General features: G+C 49.8%; 1 protein-coding gene across 2 annotated transcripts; it reads left to right on the forward strand.

Annotated features, from left to right (window-relative positions):
- Positions 1–26,918, forward strand: KCTD10 (potassium channel tetramerization domain containing 10). 2 transcript variants are annotated; one of them, XM_025889341.2, is made up of 7 exons: positions 1–106; positions 6,215–6,428; positions 15,063–15,232; positions 18,170–18,259; positions 18,580–18,632; positions 19,686–19,881; positions 24,104–26,918. In XM_025889341.2, exons 1-7 carry the CDS (start codon positions 104–106, stop codon positions 24,326–24,328), a joined length of 951 nt encoding a protein of 316 aa, XP_025745126.1. In that variant the 5' UTR covers positions 1–103; the 3' UTR covers positions 24,329–26,918. The 2 variants fall into 2 exon arrangements, with proteins under 2 accessions (XP_025745126.1, XP_025745127.1); XM_025889342.2 differs by having other exon boundaries at positions 18,173–18,259.
- The last annotated feature ends 101 nt before the right edge of the window (positions 26,919–27,019 follow it).

Genomic DNA, 27,019 nt, shown 5'->3' on the forward strand with positions numbered 1-27,019 from the left:
GGAAGTTCCCGCCCCGGCCCCGCCTCTGCCCCCGGCTCGCGCGAGCTGGGTGTTTCCTGCCTCTCAGTCCGGGTTTGGAGACTCCGGCGTCCTCCGACTTTTCATGGTAGGGAGGGCGTTGCCCACCGACTGGGGGTTCTGGGCGGCTGGGAGAGCCCGGCAGAGGCAGAGTAGAGAGAGAAGGGGCTGGGGGGGGGGGGGGTGCGGTGGGGGGCTGGCGCAAAAAGGGGGGGGGGGGGGGGGGAGGTGGGGGGGGGGGAGGCGGGGGGGGGGGGAAAGGGCTTCGGTGGATAATTGGGAGGGGGCGGTCCTTGGCTGTTGGGGATCGGGAAAGAGCATTTGGGCTTGGGGGAGTAGATTTGTGTGGGGGTGAGTTGGGGTGTCTCTGAGTCTTGAGTGCTCATTGGAAATGGGATTGGTGATTGTGAGGAGAACAAAGAGGGGTCGTCGAAGATGGACATTGGGGTGGAAAGTGAAGATGGGAGGGTGTTGCGAAAGAAAACGGTTAGGTTATGAAAGAGCGACGTGGAATTCCTTGGGGCGGAGCGTTTGGGGTTTTCTGGAAGTTGTGACTGCAGTCTCTGGGTTTCGGCGAAGTGGCGAAGGGACTTCCAGGTGCTTCTAAGCATGGGGGCGGGGGGAGAAATAGAGGGAGCTGGAGGGCAGATGTGCATCCGGTGCCTAGAAGGATGCCGGGGGCCTGAGGTCAGGGTACCTTCACCCACGGAGTCCAGCGCCTTTAACTGGCGCTTTGGTACCTATCTAGTCACTTCCGTTGGAGCCCGAAGGGCCACACCTAAGGAGCTGGGAATGGGTCACATGCTGTCACACAGCTGTGGGAATGGTTCTGTTTGCTTGTGATCCTTAAAGGGTCTATACCTTAAATGGCTCTTTGGCCCTGGGTGGGAACGACCAAAGTTCAGCCTTGCTCTTTTACTTCTTTGCCTTGTGTCTTTCCTGGAAAATGCAGTCTTTGGAGAAGATGAGTTTCAAGGACCCTGCTGAAGAAAATTTAGCCAACCTGTATCTGACTTTGCTCCATTTTATGCAAAATCAGGACCACCTGAGGGGAAGGAGGCATTAAACCAGTGTGGTTCTCAAACTGGTCCCCAGACCAGCAGTAGCAGCAGCATCACCTGGGAACTTGTTAGAAGTGGCCACATTTTCAAGCCCTACTACTGAATTCGTCTGGGGGTCGGGCCCCTCAATCTGTTTTAACACGCCCTGTAGGAGATTGATTTCTTGATTTGGGTTTTGTAATGAAAGGGGCCTGAGTCAGAGGACCCTTCTAGTTCTGATTCTTCAGTTTTCTCCCCTAAAAAGTGGGATTGATGATGACATCTTCTTCACTGGACCCCTGGGGGAAAGAGGCCAATAGTTTGCAGGTTACACAGAGGGAGAGCAAGTAATTTAGCAGAACACTTGGAAATAGCAGTAGCTGCCCTGTGAGCAAGTTTTGGATGCAAAATACTACTACAGTTACGTGGCTGATGTAATGCAGTTTGGTTGAAATGGAGTAGTCGACTTTCCTGAGTTGTAGAAATGCCCTTAGTTTGGGCAAGTTTTATAATTAGCCAAAAGGCAGTGACTCTTAGATCAAGCTGGTTAAAGAAACAGCTTAGCTCTGTGGCTCTTAGCTGGGGCTACACCTTAGATCATCTGAAGAGCTTTTTAAATACTGCTGAGCGTCCCCCACCCCTGCCCCGAATTCTGATTAATTGGCCTGAGGTGAAGCCCAGGCATCTGCTTTTAAGTGCACCCAGGTGATTGTAGTACAGCCTGCGCTAGGACCTCCGGTCTTTAAGTTTGAGGGACTTTAGGGCCAGGTGCCAAGTACTTTAACATTCATTCCCTGAAGCTTCTTATGAAGATTACGGCTTTACCTTCACTTTACAAAGTACGAAGCTGAGACTCTGTTAAAACACTTGTCGGAACCTCACACAGGAAGTGGTGGAACTGCGACTAGTCTAGGTTGCTCAGACTAGGTTGCTCAGACTTTTGATCGAACCTTCCACATGCACATCTCCCCCCAACACACAAGAGAGAGACAGTTCCACAGAGAGCTCTGTAGAAAACATCCAACAGTGAGGGAGTTGGTGCCTTTTTCTCCTATTGTACTTGCCCAAGCCTCTTTTCAAGTCAACACTTTTCCTCCTTGGGCTGATTTTTATTTTTTAAGTATGTATACAGTTGCTTCCTGTCTGTGGCTCTGAAGCTGTGAGATGGGGGCTGGCTTTTGTTTATGATGCTTTGGTTTATTTTTATGTGTGATCAGGAATTCACTGGGCCAATAGAATAAGAGGTTGGGGAGCTTCTCCAAGATGATGAAGTTAGTAGGTGTACAGAACTGTTCAGAGCGATGGGTTGCAATCTCGGCTGCACATTGGAATCACCTTGGGGAGTTTTAAAAAACTTCTGTTGCCCAGACCAGTTAACATCAGAATTTACACGGATAGGACCCTGATGTCAGTAATTTTTTTTTAAGTGGAGAGCCACTGTTTAGAATCTGCAACAGGATACTCTGGAGAGATCTAACTGGATTAAACTTTTCTGTGAATAGAATTGGTAACCAATACCTCAAGTATCAATTCCGTCTTTGTTTCTTGTAACCAGTTTTGCTGTTTCCTGCCCCACCTCCCCAACCTCATTAGTGATGAAATCAAATCTTTGAAACAAGTGAAAAAGCAGGATCCCAGTAGCAATGGCTGGGGAGTCTTCTGTGGAGAGAGATGCTGGGAGAGGCTTATTGTCTGCTGCTTTGTGTCCTTAGCTCAGTGTCATGTGGGCTCAGGGACACGAACAGTCAGAACCTTTTATCCAAGAGCCATTCCCAGTATTGAGGTGACTGACCTTTGGAAGGGTGGGCTCCGGAAAGGTTCAGAGCTTTCTTTGTCTATTCCGGAGTCTCAAACTAGATGCATCCGGATAGTTTCTGCCTTTATCTCTTAGTGATTTGGGTGGATGTTGGTAGAGATGGAAATGGTCTTCAGAGAGAAAATAATTTGAGTCTTTGAGAGCATTCTCAAATAATCATCGTGTGAGTCTTTCGTGTTGGGTGTGTGCTCTGAGCCGGAGGCTGAGCTGAGTGCTCTGTGGCATCCCTCACAGCAGTCCTGGGAGGGAGACACTGCTGTTGTCTCTGTTTCATAGACGGGACAAGACTCAGATGACTCGCCCAGGCTCCCACAACTGGTCAATCAATGGCAGGCCTGGGCGCTTAAATTCAGGTCTGACTTCCAAACCCAAGCACTTAGCCACACATTGCCTTCCATCTTTTTTCAAAGCTTTTTTAGTACTTGATAAAGAAGGGAGGGTGGGGCACTCCTTTCTCCATGTATATGTTCCAGCTCTATGTATTTCAAGCATGAATGTTGATAAAATCATGGGCTCAGAGCCAGACAGGACTTGCCCCTGTTGCTCTGTCACTGACCCACCTCCAGTATCAGTGCACTTTGGGAAGTGACTGAACTTCTCTGGGCCACGCTATCTGAATCGACTAGCTGGAAATAACAGTAGCTGTGTTCCAGCATTGTTTGGATTTTAAATGTTGTATGTGGTGGTAGAGATGAAAACTGGTATCTTCTGGCGGGGGGGTGCGGAGCACGGAGGGGCTTTCTGGAACCATGAAAGTGTTCTCTATTTTGATCAGAGTGGTGGCTGCACAGATGCATATGCTGGCCAAAACTCCTCAAACTGCGCACTTAAAATATACTTTACTGTAGGCAAATTATTTTTAAAAAGGTATTGGAAAGTAAAAGTACATTGAAGTATAGTTTATGATTTTTTGTTTCGTAGGCGCCTTACAAAACGCTAGACCATTGCCCAAAACACGTATTTTTGTGTGAATTTAGATCTGAAAGGGTGCTTTAAAAATTTCCATTTTGGAGCAATTTTTCCCAACTGAAAAACCCCACAACTCCACACCTGTAGGCCTTCACCCTCCTCCTGTGCCCTAGGTCTTCAAAGTTTTGAGAAACTGTTTCTTCTCCCGAGCTACCTCTATCATCCCATGGACGAGTATTTCTGGGGCGAAGTGTTGGTGATAACCTTTAGTGTAGGGCTTCTGGGGACCGATTTCAAAGGAAAGCTGGAAGGGAGGTGTCACTGCTTTCTCTCTACCTCTTTTATTTGTGGCGTTAGGCCATAGAGACCCCAGGTGAGTTAAGCTTGAGCTTTTGAGTACCTTCTTGGGATATATTCACTTGATGAAGCAAGAACACTTTCTTGAGAAAACACTTTTCTTTCCAGGAGACCATTCTTCCTGTGCCATCGTGCAGGCCCCAAAAGGAGCCCCCCAGTGGTTGATTTCCAGGCCGCTCTTTTGGGTGGATGGAGGTCGAGAGGGTTGGCCCTTGCCTCTGCTATTCCAGATCACTGGACAGCAGGTTGCCACTCATCATTAGCCCCTTCTCCCATTGAAAAATAACATTTATGTTTTTCCCATTATGAATGTAATACACGTTAATTGTGGGAGATCCGGAAAAGATAGAAAGGCATAAAAAATTTTAAAAAAACAATCCTTTTTCAGGATCAGGGTATCGTTTTTTAAAGCTTTGCGCTTTCAAACCTTCCCCCCCCTCCCCCCGGAGCATGCCTGTTGTCAAAGCGGGGTTTATTTCCTTGTGGCAATGAGGGAGAACCACGGAGCATCTCAGAGGATTGGGGCTTGTCTTGGGTGGTTTTGGGGAAGGATTCAGGGAAGTGAGGCTTTGCTCTGTATTGAATGCTGTCAGGAAAGAGGGTTAATTCTTGGATGGGGTCTCAGTAATTCCTGTGTTGAAGGTGGGGAAGAATGGAATGGGGCTAAAGCTCTAGTTGGTAAAGAAGCAGCAGTGAGTCACATTGGTCAGGATATGGTGATGTTTGGTCACTTTTTCTGTTTTGGGCAATGGTCTTGTTTTTGTCTGTGTTCAGACATAATTATGGAGTAGTCTTGTTTGTGTCTTGACCCATCAGCCACTGAGTGGCCTTGTCAGATGGTGACGTGCTGTATGAATTGTTCATGTTTGGTGGAAACATCAAGGCCCAGAGATGAGTGTTGGGCCAGGTATGGCTGTCAGGGGCCGCTTCCTCTGTGCTGTGCCCCACAGTCATAAAGATTCAGCCCGCTCTTGGACATCTTCTCCAAAGAAGAAATGTGTCAAAGAAACATGTCAAAGAAATGTTCTTGTTGAGTACATGTCTGCCAGGTACCAGTCTCCTTTTGTAGGCCTGCTTAAATCAGACGGTATATCCATTTCTCTGAGACGGACACGAGCTGGCCGTGCCATTAAGGAGACTGTCACCAGATCTTGCTGTTCGGGGCGGCGCTAGTACAGGAAGTCTCTAATTTTGCACTAACTTGCTTCCAGGGGTTTTTAATGTCTGTCGCGTAGTCCTGAGAAACACTCCTCCCCCCACCCCCCAGGAAGGATTAGGAGTGGTAGTTGGGATCCTACTCGATTCATAAAAGCTATTTCATCTGGGGCGCCTGGGTGGCTCAGTCGTTAAGCGTCTTGCCTTCGGCTCAGGTCATGGTCCCAGGGACCTGGGATCGAGCCCCACATTGGGCTCCCTGCTCCGCGGGAAGCCTGCTTCTCCCTCTCCCACTCCCCCTGCTTGTATTTCCTCTCTCGCTGTGTGTCTCCCTGTCAAATAAATAAATAAAATCTTGAAAAAAAAAATCTTGCTTTTCATTTCAATTTCATCTGCAGTTCAGCTGTTGAGTGGTGCGTGACAATAAAACAGAGAGAGACCCGGGCAGTGCTTTGAGCTGCTTTAGGATGCATCCAGGGTGTTGGCTTATGTGGGGACCAGGCAGAAAGGAAGTCCTCAGGACACAAGAGTCAGTGGTAAACTTGGGCCCATAGGGTCAGCAGATGAGTTGTCAGCCTTGGGAGATTTAAATGCAGTATAGACTTGGGCCAACAGGTGAGGTCAGTATATGAGGCTATCTGGGTGGGGTTTGGGGCAGCCAGTACCCCAGCTCCCACCAGTTGTGGGAGCCCTGGTGGCCCAGTTGGCCTTTGATTTTAAGAGAAGCCAGAAATCCAGGGTTTTTTTGGTGATCTCTCCTGAGTTGTCAGCCTTGGGAGATTTAAATGCAGTATAGACTTGGGCCAAACAAAACACCTCTGGAGGCCCGATTCAGCCCAGAGGCTGACCGACCGAGGTAAAGCAGGCCTGGTTCTGTGACTCTGGTGACCCTGTGTCTTCTCCACGTGTTCACTGGCAGGAAGAGATGTCAGGAGAAAGTGTGGTGAGCTCAGCGGTGCCAGCGGCTGCTACCCGCACCACTTCCTTCAAGGGCACGAGCCCCAGCTCCAAGTACGTGAAGCTGAATGTGGGCGGGGCCCTCTACTACACCACCATGCAGACGCTGACCAAGCAGGACACCATGCTGAAAGCCATGTTCAGCGGGCGCATGGAAGTGCTCACTGACAGCGAAGGTAAGCCCCCCTCGGGTTCTGGGGCTGTGCTTGTGGCTGGGGGCTTCACTCTAGTTCAGGAGGCCAACAGCACATGGGCAGTTGTCCACACAGGTGCACGTTTCCAGTGTGTGTTACCTCAGTGTGGGGGGAGCCTCGAGAGCACGTCCCCGGGAGACCAGATCTAGTCTGGGGGGTGTTGTAAAGTAGAGGAGTGCTTCCCTGAGGAAGTGACAGATGAGCCGAGATGTGTGAAGAGGAGATGGAGTCACCTGGGCGGGGGCTTGTAGTCTTGACTGGGTTGTCCACTTGCTGAGTGACTTGGAGAAGGTCCAGGCCTCAGGCCTGTGAAATGGTGGCTGGACTGGCTGCCCTGGCTGGGCCCCTGCCAGGTCTCAGTGATGATTCTGTGACTTCAGAGCGAAACCCGAGCGAGAGAGAGGCATGAATGTTTTCTCTGGACCCTCGTCCTCCCGGGATGGGGGCCTGACAGAGACTCACAGACCTGGACTTGAGTCACAGCTTCCCGTGTAGTAGCTGGTGATCCTAGCCAGGTGAAACGGGTACAGTGGTACCCACCTCGTGGGGCTGTTGGTGCGTAGTATTCAATACACGTATATTCAGGGCATGTTTTTCTTTCCTTTTTCTTCACGGAAAGTCACGTTCATGAAAGGCAAAGAATTCTTTAAAGTGATCTTACTACCCAACTGGAACAATCCCAAGAGCTCTTGGCAAGGGGGACGTTCTTGCCTGGCTGGGTTTACAGGGCAGGTCACATGAGGTTTAAGAATGGCACCATCTTTCCCTCTTTGGCCTGAGATTGCTTAAGACCCGGCCAGACCACAGCTTGGCTGCACCCTGCCTTACCTGTTTCTGAGATTGGTGGCTGTGCTAATGCCCCTGCCTTCCCTGGGACTTTGGTTCCTGGGAAAGGTGGGCAAGTTTTGATACAAGTAGGGGGGATTGGGGACCCGAAGCTTGAGCTGTGTGCTAGTTAGGATGTTTCCCTCAGTGTCCTGGAGAAGGCCGGGCTGTGGGGCTTGAGATTCTGCTTCCCTGGGCTTCCTGGGAAACTGGGGTTTCTGGCCAAGCATCACGTAAATGAGGTTTGAGCCCCAGAGCTTCCTTCTGTGTCTCACCCAGAAAGCACAGAGCTTTTTATGAGTGGGAGGATCCCCTCCTTCGGGCCACACCCAGCATCGCCTGGGGAGTATTTGTAGAGGCTAAGACAATAGCGCCCCAGCTGCAGAAGGAAACAGACCTTATCTGAGAACCCAGGATTGTTGTAGCTTTTCTTCCGCCCTACCCAGTCTCTGGTGGGGCTCAGGAAAAGCGGCGGAGTCGCTTTGGAAGTGAAGTTGGAGCCTCATCTCCTTGAAAGCCCTCGCCTTGCTGGCCTCATGCCATGCCGAGGAAGAGCCGGTCCTCAGGCTGGTCCATCCCCCCAGCGGGAGAGACGCGGGGATGCTACTAGGGCTCCTGCTCGGGCTTGTGAACAGTTGCCGGAGGCTGTTCTGTCCCCAGTGCTTCCTGGACACCCCAGTGCCTCCAGGGACACAGGGCTGTCTTTGGCACTCTGGGCCTGGCCATTTTCACAGGGCTCCACTAAAGCTCGAGCTCCAGCCCTCCCGTGGAAAGCTCACCGGGTGACATATCGGTGTTTTTCCTTCTCATTTTAACCCTTCTGGGGTGGTACTCTTGCTACCTTGCAATAAGTGAGAAATCCTTTTCAAAAACTATGGGGCTTTAAAAAAAAAAAAAAAACCACCGAGCTCAGAGCTTGCTGGCTCTTACTCTGCTCGCCTTAGTTCAGTTCACCAAGGGCCCAGCCCCCAGGCCAGGTTGCCTGAAGCTCCGCAGCCTTATGGGTCAGCCGCCAGCTCTGTGTCTGGTCTTCCAGCCCACCCACCCTATGCCAGGCAGTGCGATCGTGGTCCTGTTGGCCTCTGGTGAGTACACTGCACAGCCTGACCAGTGGCCTGAGTGTTGGCCCAGATACACCCTTGGGTCTACAAATTAACCTAAATGTCCCGCGTCTCAAATGTCTGCATCTCGCAGCTGCACCCTGGGCTTCAGGCAGGAAGCCTGTCGCCTGCAGTGAGGTTTGCCATAAACAGGCCAAAACCGCAAGTGCAGCTCTGTGAGGCGAGTGGTTGCCGCAGTGTGTCCTGCTGGCTGAGGAACGGGGGCTCCGAGGGCACAGAACAGTGATGTACGGAGCTGCTAGAAACCCCTGAGAGATGCCCGAGAAACTGGTTGCTTCTGGGGAGAGGACCTGGGGCCCAGAGTGGGGTGGTGGACTCTCCCTAGCGCTCCATGCCCTTCTCTGTTGACGGTTTGTCCTGTGTGTGTGTTCAGTTCCTAAACTGGGAAGTTTGCAGTCAGTGGGCTTGGTCCCCTGGCTCTGGCCCAGGGTAACAGTCACAGCTCATGTTGATGGAGCTGCTGCTGTGTATGTGGCACTGGGCTGATTTAGACTCATTTGTCATTTACTGGTAATGGGACGGGGCGGGTGACTTTCTCTGAGCTTGCTTCCACTTTTCCAAGTTGCGAATGGTAATGCTTTTCAGGGTTGTTACAGGATTAAGTGGGAGACTCAGTCTGTGGGGCCTGCCTCGGTGGGGTATGTCCAGGTGGAGGGAGGAGCGCTGTGAGGGGCTGGAGAAGCAGGTCTTAGCGCCGGGGGCCGGGGGGGGGGGGAGAAATGGCCCGCCTTTGGCCTTGGGGGTGAGCGCTCTGCAGTTCTACCTTACCCCCAAAGGATGGCTTTTCTTAAGAAGGCCTTTCCCAGACTCCTTCCCAGAAAGGTGTGGTTCTTCCAGTACTGGCATTTTTACCTGATTCCTTGTCAGCATGGAGGGATGTGGCATCTTTCCCAACAAGAGTTCTGCCTCCGTACTCACCTATAGTTGCCTGTTTCATAACCCTGTTCCGTGGTACAGTGGTCCACCTCCCCACGCCCCCTTCCCAGTGGTTTCTGGTCTCTTGCTAATGTTTCTGGAACGAGGGAGTATGTGAACCAGATTAAAGAAGGGAATCATTAATCTTATTATCAGCACACATTCCCTTGAAAACCAGTGGGGAAATCCATGTAGTCTGTGGGAAAACCGTAGTACCCGGTGGTTTCCTTGAGATCCCCATGCCTCCTGCTTAAATTAGAATGCATTCTTCTGTAAAACTGTGAATACATCGAGAGCTTTTTTAAAATGTGATTTTAAAATGTGATGAATAAAACAAACTCCCTCGTGCCCCTGATGTGAAATGTTGGGGCCGGGGAGTGAATGGTCAAGAAGGAATTCTTGAGGCATCTTTGGTGCAAAAAAGATGGTTTTTATTAAAGCACGGGGCTGGGGACAGGACCCGTGGGCAGAAGGAGCTGCACTGAGGTCACCAGGAGGGGCTGGTGATGTACTTTGAAGTTGGGAGAGGGTTAGGGATAGCGTAAGTCTTGAAGGAATTTGGAAGTAAGGTTTCCAGGACCTTGAGGGGCTAGATGTGGTTAGGGTAAGGTCGTTTACAATACTGTCTAGTAAACCCTGAGTCGTGAGACCTTTCAGATGTATTTCAGTGGGCCTTAAGTTTGGAGGATGATTGCCAACATATATTTGGGGCAGGTAGAGATAAAGGAATTTCACGAAGGGATTTTTATGTTAAAGAAGATTTCCAGGATCCGGGAGATCAGGCTACTACCAAACTAAGGTTGCTTTTTGTCCCTAGCAAAGTATTAACATAGCGGCAGTTGAGTTCCTGGAGGAAGGTCTCTCTGCCTGTCCCAAGTGTTAGTCAGTGAGCTGCAAGTTGTAAGGAGATGTAGTTTTTTCTACATTTCTTTTGCCTTTGTTTTCCACATCACCCCCACTCAGACAAGGAATAAAACGTTACCTAGGCTGATGGGACCTCTCTACTTTCTTTATTTGCCTCTCTCCCTTCCAGAGATAACCACTTGCCTGACTTGGGGTCACTAGGTGAATTTCAACCTCCATAGCACAGTGACTCAGCTGCTCTCTTGCTAATGCCTCCTGCCTGGGTTCTTCGCCCCCCCCCCTCCCCCCCAGCTAGATGCACTGGATGTTAGCACTTTGAGTAGCTTTGCAGGGGATTCTAATATGCATCCAGGGGTAAAAAACACTGATGGGAATCAGTAATTATGCTATACTGTTTCTGTCCCTAAACAATGTATTGTTGGTGTGTTTTCCCATGTTATATAGACGGTGTTACATTGTCTATCGTCTCTTTGCTTTCTTTGCATAATGCTTGTTAGATAGAGCCATGAATAATATATAGCTCTAGTTCAAACATTCATGCTGGTTTTCCATTTTGGGAATATACTGTTGAGTTCTACCTTACCCCCAAAGGATGGCTTTTCTTAAGAAGGCCTTTCCCAGACTCCTCCCCAGAAAGATGTGGTTCGGGAATGAGGCAGCTTCCTGGAATCTGAATTTGTAACAAGTACCTCAGGTGACTTATAAACAGGCAAGTTTGGGAAACACAGAAATAGAGTATAAAAACCTTAGGGTGCTGGGGCGCCTGGGTGGCTCAGTTGGTTAAGCAACTGCCTTCGGCTCAGGTCATGATCCTCTGGGGCAGGGCTTCTCAGCCTCAGCACTACTGATATTTTGGACTGGGTAATTCTTTGTTATGGAGGGACTGTCCTGTGCATTGTGGGGTATTTAGCAGCATCCCTGGCCACTACCGACTAGGTGCTAGGAGCATTCCCACCCCCAAACTGTGACAATCAGTAACATCTCTGGACATTGCCCAATGTCCCCTGGAGGTCAAAATCATCCCTGGTTGAGCATCAGTTAGGTAACTGAAGACCTAAATGTTAAAAAACAAAACCAAAAAAACCCCAACATAAAAACCTTGAGGTATCAAAAAAACACCATTAAAAAAGCTGTAACAAGTCACATTGGAAGAAAACATTTACAATATAAAATCACAAAGAAATGGATCCAGAATACTTTATAAAGCAAAAAAAAAAAAAAAAACAGGAAAATGTGTAAATAAGATGTAATCAGGCAGCTAAACAAACACAAATGACAAAAAGATGCTCGATGTGCTTGAAATTAGGAAATGTTAAATAAAACCAGAGTATCAGATTAGCAATAATTAAGAGGTTTGTGCCCAGTGTTGGCACAAATTCGGACCGTGGGGAGTATAAGTCGGCACAATAGCTAATACCAACCAAGCCATGGATGCTAGCCTGGATGCCCCTCCCAGGAATCAACTCCAGGTCATGATCCTGGAATCCCGGGATCGAGTCCCGCATCGGGCTTCCTGCTTGGCAGGGGGTCTGCTGCTCCCTCGGACCCTCCCCCTCTCATGTGCTCTCTCTCTCAAATAAAATCTTAAAAAAAACCAAACAAAACCTTAGGATGCTAAGGAGAGGTCAGTGAAGGCCTTCTGCCCCTGTGTCCCCCTCCCCCTGCCACCCCGTCCCTGGAGGTGGGGGCAGTGAAAGGAGAGAGGAGAAGTGCATGGCATGCTGGCGGGGCTGGGAGGGGGTTAAGCCTTGCCGCCCAGTCCCCGGTCCCTGAGAGAAGCCTTCTCCAGGGTACCCTGAAAGCCACTGGGACTCTCCTAAGGACTGGAATGTGCCCCTGCTGGACACTGCTGGTGCTCTGTTCTCCAGCGAGGATGAAGAGATGTGGGAAGGGCTCACTGTCACAGACCTCATTTGAGTGCTGCCAGTAAAATCTGCACTGTGCTGCGTGTTTGCCCATGTCTTCTCTCGTCGTGCCTTTGTACCAGCCCTGAGGGGTACTCGGAGACTGGTGGACAGGGAGGTTTGGTGCAACACCCATGTCATCCAGCAAGTAGGCGGCAGAACTGGATTTCCAACACAGGCCCTTGCTCTTAACCACTGGGCTGTGTTGCATCTCCCAAACCATTCCAGAGCCTCCCGGTCTGTGCCTGCCTGTTCTGCTCCACAGCCTTGCGGGATAGGCCGCCGGCTGCCCTGACTGGTGCAGCCTTCTGAAATAGCCTGCATGCTCCACAGCAGCTGGACAGACTCCCCACAAGCAAGGCGCTGCTTGACTTCCATTTGCTTTTCTACATGCGAGGCATTTGAGCTGTTTCAAAGGGGTAGATTCCGGCTTCAAAAGCAACTAAAATATTTTAAAATCAAAATGCTAATTGAAACCTCATGGCGAGCGCGCCCGGTTCCTTTGCCCTTATTTGTCCAAAGTATGATTCCTTCACCACAAGCATTTCCTGACGACATTCTTGAGCTGGAGCCCAATGTCACGGTCTGCCTATTCGTTTATGGAAACTCTGGACTGTCACTTGGATAATTGATTTCAGGGGCCCCTGCTCATTCTGAGCAGCTAAGTTGTCCACGCATCAAAAGCAGAACATGGACATTTTCTTCCCAGAGTTGCTGAGCTAAATGGGTTTGCCATTGCTTTGAAGACTGAGGCTCTACTCGTCTTCTCAATTCTGGTGGAAGGAGCTTTCCTGTGAGTTTCTTCCTTGCTTTTTGTGGTCTAGTTCTGCCTCCCTGACTTGGGAATGTCCCTAAACCTCTCTGAGGCTCTGTTGTCATCTGTGGACAGTGCAGGAGACTTCGCTTCCTTCCGAAAGAACTGTTGGGAAGATAATATGGTCCTTCCACACCTTGTCCGCTCATTGGCAGGAAAGCACTTGATCCAGGGTAGCAGAGAGCTCACAAAATGCTAGCCTGCAGGCGGCCTGCAGAGAGGTTTTCTTTGCTCGAGGTTTCACAGAGAAACCTGCATTTCTGGCATCTCTTGGAATATCAGAGGCTCATACAGCCCTAGGCCCACATTCCTGCCTAGCTGTTCTTGGCTGGAGTGAGAAGAGCCTCCCCATCTCCTGTCCCCAGGGGGCAGGGCACGTGCTTTCTGGTCAACCTCCGGGCCCAGGCCCCATCCACTCATTTATGCTGCTTGCTGCAGGCCCCTGTAGGCATCTGAGCTGCAGGGCAGACGCTGTGTCAATACTTTATTGTCTCAACGTAGAAAGAAGTGGTGGGATGAGGTCCAGCAGTCACTGTCAGGGTGATGTGATTTACCACGCCTGTGAAGGCCTCTTCCTTCCTTGAAACCGGGATTTGACTCCAGGCCACACGTTTGCGTTGTTTGCCACACTGGGAATTACTCTTCCCACTGTATTCAGGAAACCGTAGCAGTGGGGAAGTACCAAGCGAAAGCCTCTGGAGGGACAAGACCACACCTTTAAGCAAAGGTCCAGGAGCCCTGGGCTGAGGAGTTCGTAGGACGGGAGTATGGAAGTGGCCTTCTTACCAAACTCTCCTAGGGATTGTTGCACATACCAAATAAATATAGTGCCCTCTAACTCTGAGAGCATGCTTGGCAGGGCTGGATTTGGGAAGGGGGCGGTGGGTGGACTTGTGACTCTGGATATGGAAGAGGTGTCTTTGCTGCTCTTGGCTTTTGTGTCTAAGGCAGGTCCTGGGGGTCTGCGGAGGACTTGGGGCAGGGTGGCATGGTGTTAGGAGCGGAAGTGTGGGCCCCTTCTCCCAAACTGAGCAACCGTTGAGGAAAGTGAGGCATAAAATTATGGATTCCTGTTTGAACTTAACTGCCCTCTGCCTTGGTGTCCTCTCACCTTGTAATGGGGGATAGGAGACCTGGGGAAGCCCCTTGCTGGGGTTGCCCTGCTGGCTTGGGAGAGCGGGGGACTTCTCTATAACCTGACTTCTTTCTAGAGCCTCCTGTCCTCTGTCAAGACATACCAGGTCTTTGCTTCATCTCTGCCTCTCCTTTCGGTCCCTCCACTTCCCAGGCTTCAGCATTGTTTCCTCCTGCAAGTAACAGACCACCCTCCACCCAGATATTTCCATTTCTGAAGAGGAATTGTGAAAACCTGGGGATCCCTAGTAGGGGTATAGCAGGCCAGTCCCCACATTGGAGAGGTCATCAAGCTGAAGGGCTTGCCTTCCTGGCCCCCACCCCCAAGAGTATCTTGCTATGCCTGGTTCTGGTCAGCAGTTGGCACATTTTCCCATAGTTCATGAAAGCAAGTTCCATCTCCCCGTGCTAGACTGAACTGTCTGAGGCAAGGTCTGTCTGGTTGACCATCTTCTCTCTCGTCATCGTCACTAGCCAGTAAGTGCTTTTTTGGGGAAGTGAAGGAAGGAACATCCCGAGGTGGTAGTAGTGAGTGTCGGGGATCCCCTTTGGGAGCCAGAGGTTGCAGTCTTCTTCCTTAGAAATGGCTCTGTTATGTGGAAATCTGAAAAAAGCATCGTGGAAAGAGGGAGAGTAGATACTTTTACCTCCAGCTTTTCCCCTGTTGTTGGGGTGTGGTCGTTTGGACCCATTTTATCCAGGTGTAGTGCGCTCTCGGGCTGGCTGAGGGATTTTTGAGGACACTTTAGAAACATGCTTTTAGGTTTCAGAGGTCCTGGCGTCCAAAAGAGGCTGAGATCACATGAGTCCGTGGTTGTGGTTGTCCCCAGCCGGCAGGGCCTGGAGGTCGTTGCAGTGCTTCCCCAGGCAGGGCTTAGCCCTTTGCTCATAGCTAGGCAGGTGGGGCTGCTGCCCCCTCTGTGGTCCTGCTCTTCCCCTGGAGGTAGAGGGAGCCAAGAGATACCCCATTTGTCTTTAGCACTTTCTAGGAGATGAGCGCCCATGTAACTAGGCCCCCCTTCTCCTCCTCCAATTGCAGGCTGGATCCTTATTGACCGGTGTGGGAAACACTTCGGTACAATACTCAACTACCTCCGTGACGGGGCGGTACCCTTGCCCGAGAGCCGCCGGGAGATTGAGGAGCTGCTGGCAGAAGCCAAGTACTACCTGGTCCAGGGCCTGGTGGAAGAATGCCAGGCAGCCTTACAAGTAGGTATCACCGTTTTTCCCCATATGAGTGGGGAGGTACCAGGCAACCTGCTTTCTTCATTTTCCTCTTCTACAAAATGGGGGCAGTTCCTTCCTCACCGAGATGTGCGAGTTCACAGGTAACCCTGGAGCTTCTCTCTCCTTTGGTCAGTGACCCCTTAGAGGCTTCCCTGCAATGCTTATGCCACCTAACTACCCTCTGGCTTTCAGTTGCCATGGTGTTGGGTCATTTCATAAGTACACTGAAACCCTTCAGTGTGGGGAATCAGTTTTCTGGACGCATCTGAGGACTTATTCTCACCCCACCAGTCATTGTTGGGAGCCTCTATAATCTCTGCAGACTCAGACACCCCTCACTCCTCAGCTGGACCTAGGGCAGGACCACTGGGGTCAAGTTTGGTGATGGCAAAATCCCTATAAAACCAAAATGCTTCTGTGGACATAGCCAGTGGCCATTTATTTCAAGCAAAGTTCCAACATGGCAGAGAATCATAAGAGTCCCTTTAGGTTTTCATAGGAATTGGATCTGTATATATGAGGCTCTTGTCTGGGCCTCCCTCAGGCCACATGTCTGTCTGGCCCTCCACTGGAGCACCCTTACTGCCTAGCTCCTTGAGAAACTGTTGTTTCTACAGTATACCACCTCTACTGCAAGAGTCTGAACCCACTGTAAATCTAACTGAATGCTATAGCCTTTACTTTAGTATTTTTATTTCATTTTTGTTTGTTAATGTATATACATCATACTTTTTTGCTCTGTTTATTCTTTTTTTTAAAGATTTTATTTATTTATTTATTTGAGGGGGATGGGTGAAAGAGGGAGAATCTCAAGCAGACTCCATGCCGAATGTAGAGCCCGATATGGGGCTCGATCTCACCACCCTGAGATCATGATCTGAACTAAAATCAAGGGGCGCCTGGGTGGCTCAGTCGTTAAGTGTCTGCCTTTGGCTCAGGTCATGATCCCAGGGTCCTGGGATTGAGCCCTACATTGGGTTTCCTGCTCTGTGGGGAGCCTGCTTCTCTCTCTCCCTCTGCCTGCTGCTCTCCCTGCTTGTGCCACAATTGCTGTCTGTCAAATAAATAAAATCTTTAAAAAAAAAAAAAATCAAGAGTTGGACATTTTACTGAGGTGTCCAGGCGCCCCTCCTCTGTTAATTCTTTCAACAGTTCTGTTTGCTTTCATATTTCTTATACTGCTATTTATTGATATTTCAGTTTTCAACATTATGTACTAGTGTATAGAAAATTAATATTTAGCTCATGCACTACCGTTACACCCCCCCCCCCAACCACTACCAAACATGTACACATGTTCCTTCTCCTCTTTTCCCAGTACAGTGTTTATCACAGCTTTGGTTAAATCAGTATTCAGAGTTTACATTGTGATGTCTAAGTATTGTTAACAGTTGAGTCACAGAGTGTACAGTGAAAATTTTCTTTATTGTGCAACTTTTCAGTTTTCCAGAGTTAGTGATTGCCTCATTGTTTTGTCTGCTTGGTTTTGTAAGTGCGTATCCATAATTCATCCCTAAATGGTAAGAAAGTTCAATCTCCTGTTGGTGTGTTCAGACACACCAGTGAATATCTGTTTCTTCTTTGTCTTAGAGACAAGCTCTCTGGGTTCCCTTCCTATGGTTTCTCGTAGTCTTAAGACTGAACCTTCAGGACTGACCTCTTCTCAGTTTCTGTTGCTTTTATCTTCCTGTTCTACTTTCTCAGAGATTTTCTTCAGTTTCATCTTCTCAGCCCTTCTTGTGAACTTTTCATTTCTGCTATCATATTTCCAATTTCCAGGAGCCTTTTCATGTTCTCCGAGTGTTCTTCTTTATATAGACCATTGCTCTTGTTTCCTAGAATTCAGTATCTGCTCTCCTCTGTCTTGAAGTTTTCTTTCTGCTGCCCTTGTCATGACTCCTTCCCTTTTCCTCTGTATTTTGGTTTCAGTCTCATGGTTGAGAGGCTTTCCACATATAATCTGATGATCTTTGGTCTGTTAAAATTCATGAGTAAGGTTCTGAAAAGCTGTATGTGCGTGGGTGAGGCTTGTTGTCCAGTGGGCTTTAGTGGTAGATGATGAGGCTCTTTCAGTGGGAACCCCCAGTGTCAGAATCTATAATAAGCCTTCTCCTGGACAGATCAGATTCCTATGGAGGGATCCTCCACTCTCTTGCCTGGTGGGGATAAGCCTGGCTGGCTGCCTTCTGGGATCTGAGTAGGAGAAGGGGCTGGGAGCTGCGGCTCATCATTTAGTATGTAGACCATTCACTTAATCCCCGTTTTCAGAAGAGCAGCTCAGCCCTGTCCTCATCTGTACAAACCACTCTAGGAAAGTAGACCTTTCTTCTGCCTGGGGAAGGGGATCCATTTGGGGGAGCAGGGTGTCTCACTGGTGCTTCTGCTGACTGGCTAGCAATCCTCTGCTCTTGCCCTCTGCCCACCAGCCTTCAGAACTGTTTTGGAAAACCTCCAGGATTATTTCCCATCTGCTTACTCATTTCGGCCTTCTCTTTCCCCTCCGTTAGCCCTCATCTGCTTCCCCGAAAGCTTCAGATTTTTGACATCTTTTGTCTGTAGACGTCACTTCTCCCATTCTTTTTCTCCTTCTAGGCTTATACTTTTTAAGTTCTTTCTACAGTTGTTGCAATGGGGTGCTTCGATGCCATCATACGTCCTGTGCCATGTTTAGACTTTATTTCTAAGTGACTCCCTGGGCTGTGGAAGTGTGTCATTGTTGTTAGGATTTATTGAGACTTACTGGAGAGCTCAACTCTTGGCCGTCCCCCACCCTGATTCACTGGTGGTAAGAATCCTTCTCTCTTCCCAGTGCTGGCAGCCCCATCTTCCCTCGCCAGAGCCCTGTCTGTGCCCTGCAGGCCAGCTGAAATAATCCGATGCTAGGCAGGCCTCCTAGGCTGAAAGTATGTTTTGTTCCAGCAGAACAAAGACACTTACGAGCCTTTCTGCAAAGTTCCTGTCATCACCTCATCCAAGGAAGAGCAGAAACTTATAGCGACTTCAAATAAGGTATGTTGGAGGCACTCTTGTGGCCTTTCTTTAGCTACCCAAATGATGAATAAGGTTTGAAATGGAAACCTATAGAAGTGCCTGAGCAAGGCCTGAGGAGGGATGAAGAATGGGAACCTGCAGCTCATCTTGTGTGGTCCCCCCCCCCCGACCCCAGCTGTGGGTCCTGCAGTCTCCCTCTCTGCCCCTGCCCACCCCCTTCCCGCAGTCTGACAGCTGTGTTCAGCTGCCTCCTTGACCTGGTGGCAGGGCCCAGCCCCCAGTCCACAGTACCTCCACCCCAAGTGACTCTTTTCTTTCTTTTTTCTAACCACCCTCAGCCAGCCGTGAAGCTGCTCTACAACAGAAGTAACAACAAATACTCGTATACCAGGTAAGGTGTCCGTGGGAAGAGCCACCCCATATTAGCTAGGAAAGCTTCCGCTCGCACAGGCCAGGCCCAGCTCCTCCTGTTACCTTCCAGTGAGGGTGGCCCTCTGCACCTCGAGGATGCCCAGGGAGACAGACGATAGATAACGAGATTGAATTCACACATACCATAAAGGCTGTCCTTTTAAAGTATATAATTCAGTGGGCTTAGTAGATTTACAGAGCTGTTCAGCCATCATCACATGCCTGCTTTGTGAACACTTTCATCACCTCAAAAAGAAATCCATTAGCGGTCACTCTTCATTCCCCTCCAGCATCCCCCCCCCGACCCTTGGCTAACACTGCTCTCTGCCGACTGGACACTTCGTATAAATGGAATCATATAATACATTGCTTTTGTGACTGGCTTCTTTGACTTAGCATCATGTTGTCAAGGTTCATTCTTGTGGCATGTGTATGAATACCTCATCCCCTTTTATAGTTGAATAATGTCCCATCATGTGGATCTTTACTGCATTTTGTTGATCCATTCATTGGTGGATGCACATTCAGGGTTGTTTCCACTTTGGGACTATTGTGAATACTGCTGTGAACATCCATATACACATTTTCAATGTGGACCAAGGTTTTTTTTTTTCTCTTGGGGGGTACCTAGGAGTGGAATTGCTGGGTCCAATGGTAACTCTAGGTTTAGTCATTTGGGGACCTGCCAAACTGTTTTTCCAAAGCAGCTGCACCATTTTACATTCCCACCAGCAATATATACAGGTTTCTAGATGTCTTCTGGCTCTTGGGACCATGTGGTCTCAGCTGTAGGGGGTTTAATGAGGTTCCTCAAGACCCAGAAACGGACCCCAGTTGGAAAGTCTCCCCTGAGCAGTTGCATTCTGCCACTGCCGGGGCTCGCGGGGCTCCCTTCACGCTCCACACCTGGTGCCTGTGCCCACGGGCCCCGAGTCATTCCCGATTCCTCCCCGGCCCCGGCAGAGCCCAGCAGAGCGGCCGCCCTAGCCTGGGAGGGGGGGAGACACTCACCTTCTCAAATGCTCTTTTGCAGCAATTCTGACGACAATATGTTGAAAAACATTGAGCTCTTTGATAAGCTGTCTCTGCGCTTTAACGGAAGGGTCCTGTTCATAAAGGACGTCATTGGGGACGAAATCTGCTGCTGGTCCTTTTACGGTCAGGGCCGCAAGATTGCTGAGGTCTGCTGCACCTCCATCGTCTATGCCACTGAGAAGAAACAGACCAAGGTCAGAGCTCCAACGGCGGCTCTGGGTGGCTGGTCTGAAATGCGTTCTTGTGCCGCTTCCCTTTCCCCTGGAGCAAAACAACCCTAAAGAGGGAAAGGCTTTAAAAATGCTTTCCTTGACGCATGATTGCTCATTGTGAAAATACTCATTATCTTCGGGCCCCAGGGAGAGTCACATCTAGGTCTCGGAGAAGCAGAATGGCATTTCCTTTCTGACCATTTGCAAACAGGGACAGTCCTACCGCACCTCAGTCCCTTTGCCATAAATGCTGATTGAGAGTAGCGCCCGGCTGGCTCTGTCGGTGGAGTGTGCAACTCCTGATCTCTGGGTCCTGAGTTCGAGCCCCACGTTGGATGTAGAGGTTACTTAAAAACAAAACCTTAGGGACACCTGGGTGGCTCAGTTGTTGGGCGTCTGCCTTTGGTTCGGGTTGTGGTCCCAGAGTCCTGGGATCGAGCCCTACGTCGGGCTCCCTGCTCAGCGGGGATTCTGCTTCTCCCTCTGCCTGCCTTGTGTGCTCCCACTGCTTGTGTGCTCACTCTCTCTATTAAACAAAAAAAAAAAGTTAAAAAAAAAAAAAACAAAACCTTACAATGAAAAAAGTCCGTTCAGCTGTATCCTCAGACCGCTGTCATCGTGCCAGCAGCCTTGTTTCCGGTCAGTGACGGGACGTGGCCCTGTGCTGCCCCTCAGCCTCCATGTACCACCATCCCCCGCCAGCATGGCCCCAGCCCATTGCAGTCGACAGAGGGACCGTGCTACCTTTAAGAGCTTGACCTTGGCTTTCTAGTCATGACCTACGACTTCCTGCCATCTGTCTGTCCTCCTCTGGCCCACTGACCTGGAGTGACCCTCCTCCCTCACGGGCCTGCTGGGCATTCCTTAGCTCCCAGGCTTGTTGGCTTCCTTCTGAGCACACAACTTCCTGACAGATCTGGACTCTATGAATGCGCTCTGTCATCTTCTCCAAACCAACAGGCTTGACCTCTGTCACTTTGCCATTCTACGAAGCTAGATCATGCCACAGGCTGCTTTTGGAGATCTGGTCCCTTCAGGTCTTCTGCTTGCTTGCCCTTCTTGGGCTATGCAACTCGGTTTTCTTCCTCTTAAAAAAAAAAAAAAAAAAAAAAAAAAATCCTACGATACACTTTGTCATTTCCCTCTGAACCTTGCTAAAGGGACCCTGATTACCAGGGACATGCAGTGGGTCTGCTGAGCAGATTTTCACACACGAATCTGTAGATCATCCAGTCAGGCTACCATCATCACTGTGGCTCCAGGAACACACAGTTCCCTGTGATTCTAGAGCTGGCCTCAGAAGAAAAGGCAAATGAGAGAGAATGAGACCACAATGTAGAAACCAGAGTTCTTAGCATGTTTTTCTTTAAACTTTAAAAACATTTTATCATTGGTATTTAGAGGATATCCCAAAAGATAGGTATTGGTTTAAGAGAGCCAAGAAGGGAAAAACCCTGAGGTTCCTTTTTCTTTCAAAGATTGCAGGGGGACTAGAATCGCTTGCTTCCCTTTACCACATCAGCAAGATGCACACCTCTTTTTTCCTGTGAGCTGCTCTTAGGGCTGTGAATTCCACCTGTAACTAGCTTCCCCGTCTTGTCAGTTTGGTTTTGTTATATACACGGGTTGCCTTTGTCCTTGGATATTAACCGGGTAATCGTCTTATTGATTAAAGCTTTAAAATACTACTTTACATTTTCAGAGTTTAACAGGGAGCAGAGGATTCAGAGACGGCACAGTCTGATCCCAGCCATTTGTAGGTTAGCCCGCAGGTTCCAGAGGAAGCCTGTGCTTGTGTTTCTGAAACTGGCTAGAGATGGGGCCCCGGCTGGCAGGCCACGGCCCCTTTTGTTCTGCCATCCTGTCCCCAAGGGCTGCTTCTTTGCTCCAGGAAAGGCATATGACTGGCTTTCCAGGGGGTTCATGTCAGGGGATGGCTGTCCTTACACAAGCAGGTGCCACCTTCTGGCCAACACTGTCAGGAGCCGTGCTTTGGAGCTGACACTTGTGTTTTGTTGCTTCGAATAACGGGGTGGATGTTCCTGCTGGGGGTTTTTGTATTGCTGTCTTTCTTGATACAACATTCGAGGTGCTCTGCTAATTCTTTTAATCATTTAACTGTCTTGTGTGGTTAAGCTGGAAAAGGTATGGCTTGCTGAAAGTAAGGCATAAGTAGATATGTAATACATATGTTGTCCATTTGGTTCTTGATTCTGACTCACTGGGGACTCGGTGAGAATGGAGCACAGAACTGCACCCTTTATTGGTCTGTTTTTGGTCTTGTTCAGATTGTATCACTTCTGTTGCTGTGTCTTCCAAGTTCCCGGACTCTCCTCTGTCATCTCCATTCTGTTAATGCTGCCAGTGAATTGGGGTTTTTTGTTTCTTGTTTTTGTTTTTGTGTTGCCCTTGGTTACTATATTTTTCAGTCATACGGTTTTCATTTCTTTCTTCGATGCTCTGTCTCCTTGCTGAGACTTCCTGTGTTTGCATTTGCTTTAAGAAAGTTTGCCCTTCCTTATTGGGACATTTTTATAACAGCTGTTTTCAAGTCTCTGTCAGATAATTCCAACATCTTGTGTCATCTTGGACTTGGTATCTTTTGATTATGTTTTCCCTCAGGAGTTGAGATTTTTCTGGTTCTTCATCATGCCAGGAACTTTCGAATTGTACCCTGGATATTCTGAATGTTACAGGACTCTAGGTATTGTTTAAATTCTAATGAGAACATTGATTTCTTTGTTTTAGCAGGCAGTTGACCCAGTTGGGTTTGGGCCACAAGTTCCAACCAGCTGTGGGTCGCAGTGCCAGTGACAGCCCAGGTTTCAAAGCCTTCAGATCTGGGCCGCACTGAGGGCAGGTCTGTGTCCCGGGCAGCGGTCTGTGCCTTTGCTCAGTTCTGTGTGTGCTGTTTGTTGAGGGACAGGTTGACAGCTGGGCTCAAGCCCAGGAGTTCGTGCACAACCTCAAGAAGCTGCTTTCCCAGGCACCCGTCCTTTGCCATCTTTCGGTGCTTCCTGCTTCCCTGGGGCTCCCCTTTTCTGTCATCTGGCCAGAAAGCTGGGGCCTCAGGTCCCCGCTCTGCCACAGACTGCCCGTGACTTGACCTGTACCTGGAGCCAAATGGCATGAAGAAGGGAGAGAACAACAGCAGGGATTCGCTCCACCCTGATGGGACCACAGCTCTCCTCATCAGAAAGGAAGGTTCCCCTTCAGAGTTCTGACTCCCCCGGGCTCCGGCCTTTGCTGCCACAAGATTTTTGGGGGGGGGGGGGAGTGCGAGAAAATGGAGAAAAGAAAAAAGGAAGACCTGGAACTCGCCAGGTGTTGGGAGACGCTGGTGCCCCCTTGGGGCTCTCTCTGCTGATGCTTGTTCCGGGGGTGCAGGCTGCACTGACCTACCTCTGGGCAGGAAACTCTCTGCTGGTTAGGTGTCATTCCAGACTCTGGTCTCCCCTCCCTCCCCCCCGCCCCGTCTGCCACGATTCATGTCGCTCAGTCCTCAGCCGCTGCCCATTCTCTCTCCTGGTTTTGTGGTCTCAGTAGGAAAGACAGTGGAGAGTGTGCTGCCTCCATTTGTCTTGGAACCTCAGAATCCTGCCTTTGAAAGTAGAGTCTCTACTCTGTGAGTCAAGTGCCCAGGGCCCACTTGGACAGCCTCCTTCCAGTTCCCGGTGCCTTAACCCTGAAGGGCAAGCAGCGGACACAGAACTTTACCAAGCAGGAGGGGACATGTCCTTTTCAGCTGGTCCCTGTTCAAAAAAATGGGGCTGCTTTAAAGGCTGCTCGGGGTTATGGAGCAGCTCCAGGGGTATAGATCTCTTATGAGTAGAAACCTTTTGGAAACGACCTCGTTAGTTAATTGCATTGTTACATTGTTGTAATTCCCTGCTATGGAAGGATCTTCCAAGTTGGAGAGGAAAAGGTGCAGATGAGTGTGTGATGGGCCACCTTTTGTGCATTTTAAAGTGTGTGAATACATAGGTGTATGATCTACATTTATAGGCACTGTATACCTTTTGTTTCTTGTGTAAGCACCATGTGTAAGTATTGCCTGTTGTAAATGAAAGGTACTATAAAACTAATAATGGCAATCTTCAAAGGAACTCCGCCCTTCCCAGAAGTAGTAGGTGGCAGTAGAGGTGGGGGGTGGGTGGGGGGTGATGCTAACTTACCTGCCTTGTGTTTTGTTGTGGGGATGCAGGTGGAGTTCCCAGAGGCCCGGATTTATGAGGAGACTCTCAATATTTTGTTGTACGAGGCCCAGGATGGCCGAGGACCTGACAACGCACTCCTGGAGGCCACAGGCGGGGCAGCTGGCCGCTCCCATCACCTGGATGAAGATGAGGAGCGAGAGCGGGAGCGGATCGAGCGCGTGCGGCGGATCCACATCAAGCGTCCAGACGACCGGGCCCACCTCCACCAGTGAGCAAGCAGGCGAGCTGCCCTCCTCCCCTCTCCCCTGCTCTTCACTCCGATGCCTGCAGCCTCCTGGGCACCTTCCACTTCCCCTGGAGTCTGGAGATACTTTTTTGTAACAAGCCAGATGATTATTTTGGTATTTCTCAACCAGGTGACTGTCTTTCCCCAGGTGAATACACCCCTGTTCTTGAGCAAGCTGTGTCCCAAGGTCTCCCCGTTCCGTGGGGATCTGAGAATCCTTGGAGCCAGGCTTTCTTGGTTCTCGGAGAAAAGTATGAATGGGTATGAAGTAGACGTGAGAAATTTTGTTTGCAGTATTTATTTTGATGGGTGCTGACTACCTATTCGGCCTTTGCGGGGGGCATTCCTTCGGGGTTCCATCTGACTGCTGCAACAGGGATCCTGCAGTTGGCGGCCACCAGAGGTTTCCCTGAGCTCGTTTCATAATCCTCCAGCCCTGCATGCTGGCTGCGTTCCTGCGCGTCAGACCGGGCCATCTCCGGGGCTTTGCCGGAAGTCCGTTCGGCCCCAGGATCTTGCCCCTCTGGCTTGTTGGTAGATGCATGCAGTTTGTGGCACCGAAAATAGGACCGATGAGCTTCGTGCCTGTGACTGGTCGAGCATAGCTCTGGAGGCCCGGCTGTACTGGAGGGGCAGGCCTGTTGGGACCCCGCGTACCTGGCTAAGGGCAGAGCCGGCCCTGGCAGGGAGTGCACCTTTCCCGGCTCCTTCCTCACCTCCTGCCCCTTACACTTGCACAACCCCCCCCCCCCCCCCCCCCCCCCCCCCCCCCCCGGCCATTGACCAACTCCTGGTTATGAGCGGAGCTCACACACCGCCCAGTGCTCCATTCTTTCTTCCTCAGCCTTCTTCCCTGTTAAGCTGGGCTTCCTGTCTCAAGTAGAAGCCCTGCCCTTTGCTTAGAAAGTGGACGTGGCCCGGCCTCTGTCCCCCAGCCTGGCATCCAGGCAGGAAGCCCATTCACACCAGCAGTCTCGGGGCAGCTCGCTTGCTGTAGACGTAGCCATCATCCCGAGACCGCCTTTGTGTCTTTGCCTCTGGTTTTTACACAGTATGGAGTGGCCACAGCGAGCCAAGTTAGAGGATGTGCAGCTCCTTTGGGGTCCAGCTAAGTGTTTGTGTTCGTGTTTAAGGGACGTGTGCGACTGTAGATGGGGATGTGTGCTTGTGGGGCGCAGGGGGGCCCGCGCTGGAGCCCAGCTGTCCGCACGGTGCTCGTGTAGGACGGACGTTCTCGGTTATCTACCTCCCAGTCTCCTCTGCGCCTGGGAAGGGACAGCAGTGAGTGGTGACTGATGTGGCTGGTCGCGACTAGACTAGGTAGAGTAGTTACAAGGAGATGTGAACGTGCGTAAGGTAATGGATGGCATTTGTCTGCTCTTCAAGGGAAGTTACTGTTTTATACCAAAGGTATTGAGGTGGGCAGCCTTTGACAGTGTATTCCAAAAAACGAGTTTATATTTTGAAACCATTTTTACAGCTTAGGCTTTTGTACATACTGCCCTTCTTGGGACAGTTGTATGCCTTTATTTTGTATCCAGCAGGAAAGCCTATAATAAAACTTAAAAACAATCTTGACTGAACCTAAAAAAATCATGTATGGGGGTCGATGCCTTTTAAACTGTTTTGTGGGGAACTTTCTATATTAGGCCATTCGGGTTTTATTAAGTGCTAAGGAAAGGGGGGTTTAAATACTGTTTGGTAAATATTTTATATACCGTTTTAGTTTTAAACGCCAACCCTGACGTTTGGGTTGAACTTTTTTAGAAAGTTAAAGTGAATGTCCGTTGTGATGTTTTCTGTAGGAATGGAAAAGCCATCATATGAATTGTTTTTTAAATCTTTCTGTTGAGAGTAAGTTTGTGGAACAATCGGAGTTGTTCGGGCTTCTACACCGTATGAGCTAATGTTTCTGGCAGTCTTCACACTTGTAGTTTTGAGTCTTTGCTTTCCTGGGATCTGAACAGGTTCCTGAAATATTCCGTGGTGAATGACGCGCCGTTAGTCGCACAGCCAGGAGATGACAGCAAGTGTTGGCTGGTCCAAGCTGTGGTAGTAGATGTATTCCACAAGGAACTGATTCTTATGCTAGCCTGAAGGGCAAACAAAGGTCCATATTTATACTTAAGAACCATCTAAGTAAAACACTGGCTTAAGATTTGGTAAAGAGTGAAGTTTTATTACATTGTAAGAGCTTACAGTTGAAGTAAAACAGCTTTTTGAAAGAAGTCCTCCTCCTGTGCCCAAGACAATCCTGGAGTAACCTCTTCTGTTGCCCCCTCCACCCCCACGGTAGGTAGCAGACGAGCAGCCTGGCCGAGGTGCAGGGACAGCCCGCGCTCCGCGTAGGTGGGCTCACCTGTACCTCCCAGCAGCTGCTCGGGACCCACGTGTCAGCAACACTCAGCCCTCCTCCACAGTGTGTGCTCCACCCAGCGTGCCTGTGGCACACCTGTGTCACTAACCTACCTTTTTGTGCTATGAAGAAAATGCTATAAACGTTAGAAGTAGTCACTGTATGTTGTACAAGCATTTGTGGACGTGTAAAATAAAAGTTACGTGATGCCTCTGTTTAATTTTCTGGGTCTTTTCAGAAACATCCAGCACAATCCAGCCAGCGCGAGGGGGGTTCACAGCAAAGAGAGGAAGACCTCTATCCTCCATTCATTCTGCTTTA

This window comes from Callorhinus ursinus, unplaced genomic scaffold (genome assembly GCF_003265705.2).
Source record: "Callorhinus ursinus isolate GAN/ISIS: 27379988/994484 unplaced genomic scaffold, GSC_fseal_2.0 scaffold41, whole genome shotgun sequence".
NCBI lineage: Eukaryota > Metazoa > Chordata > Mammalia > Carnivora > Otariidae > Callorhinus > Callorhinus ursinus.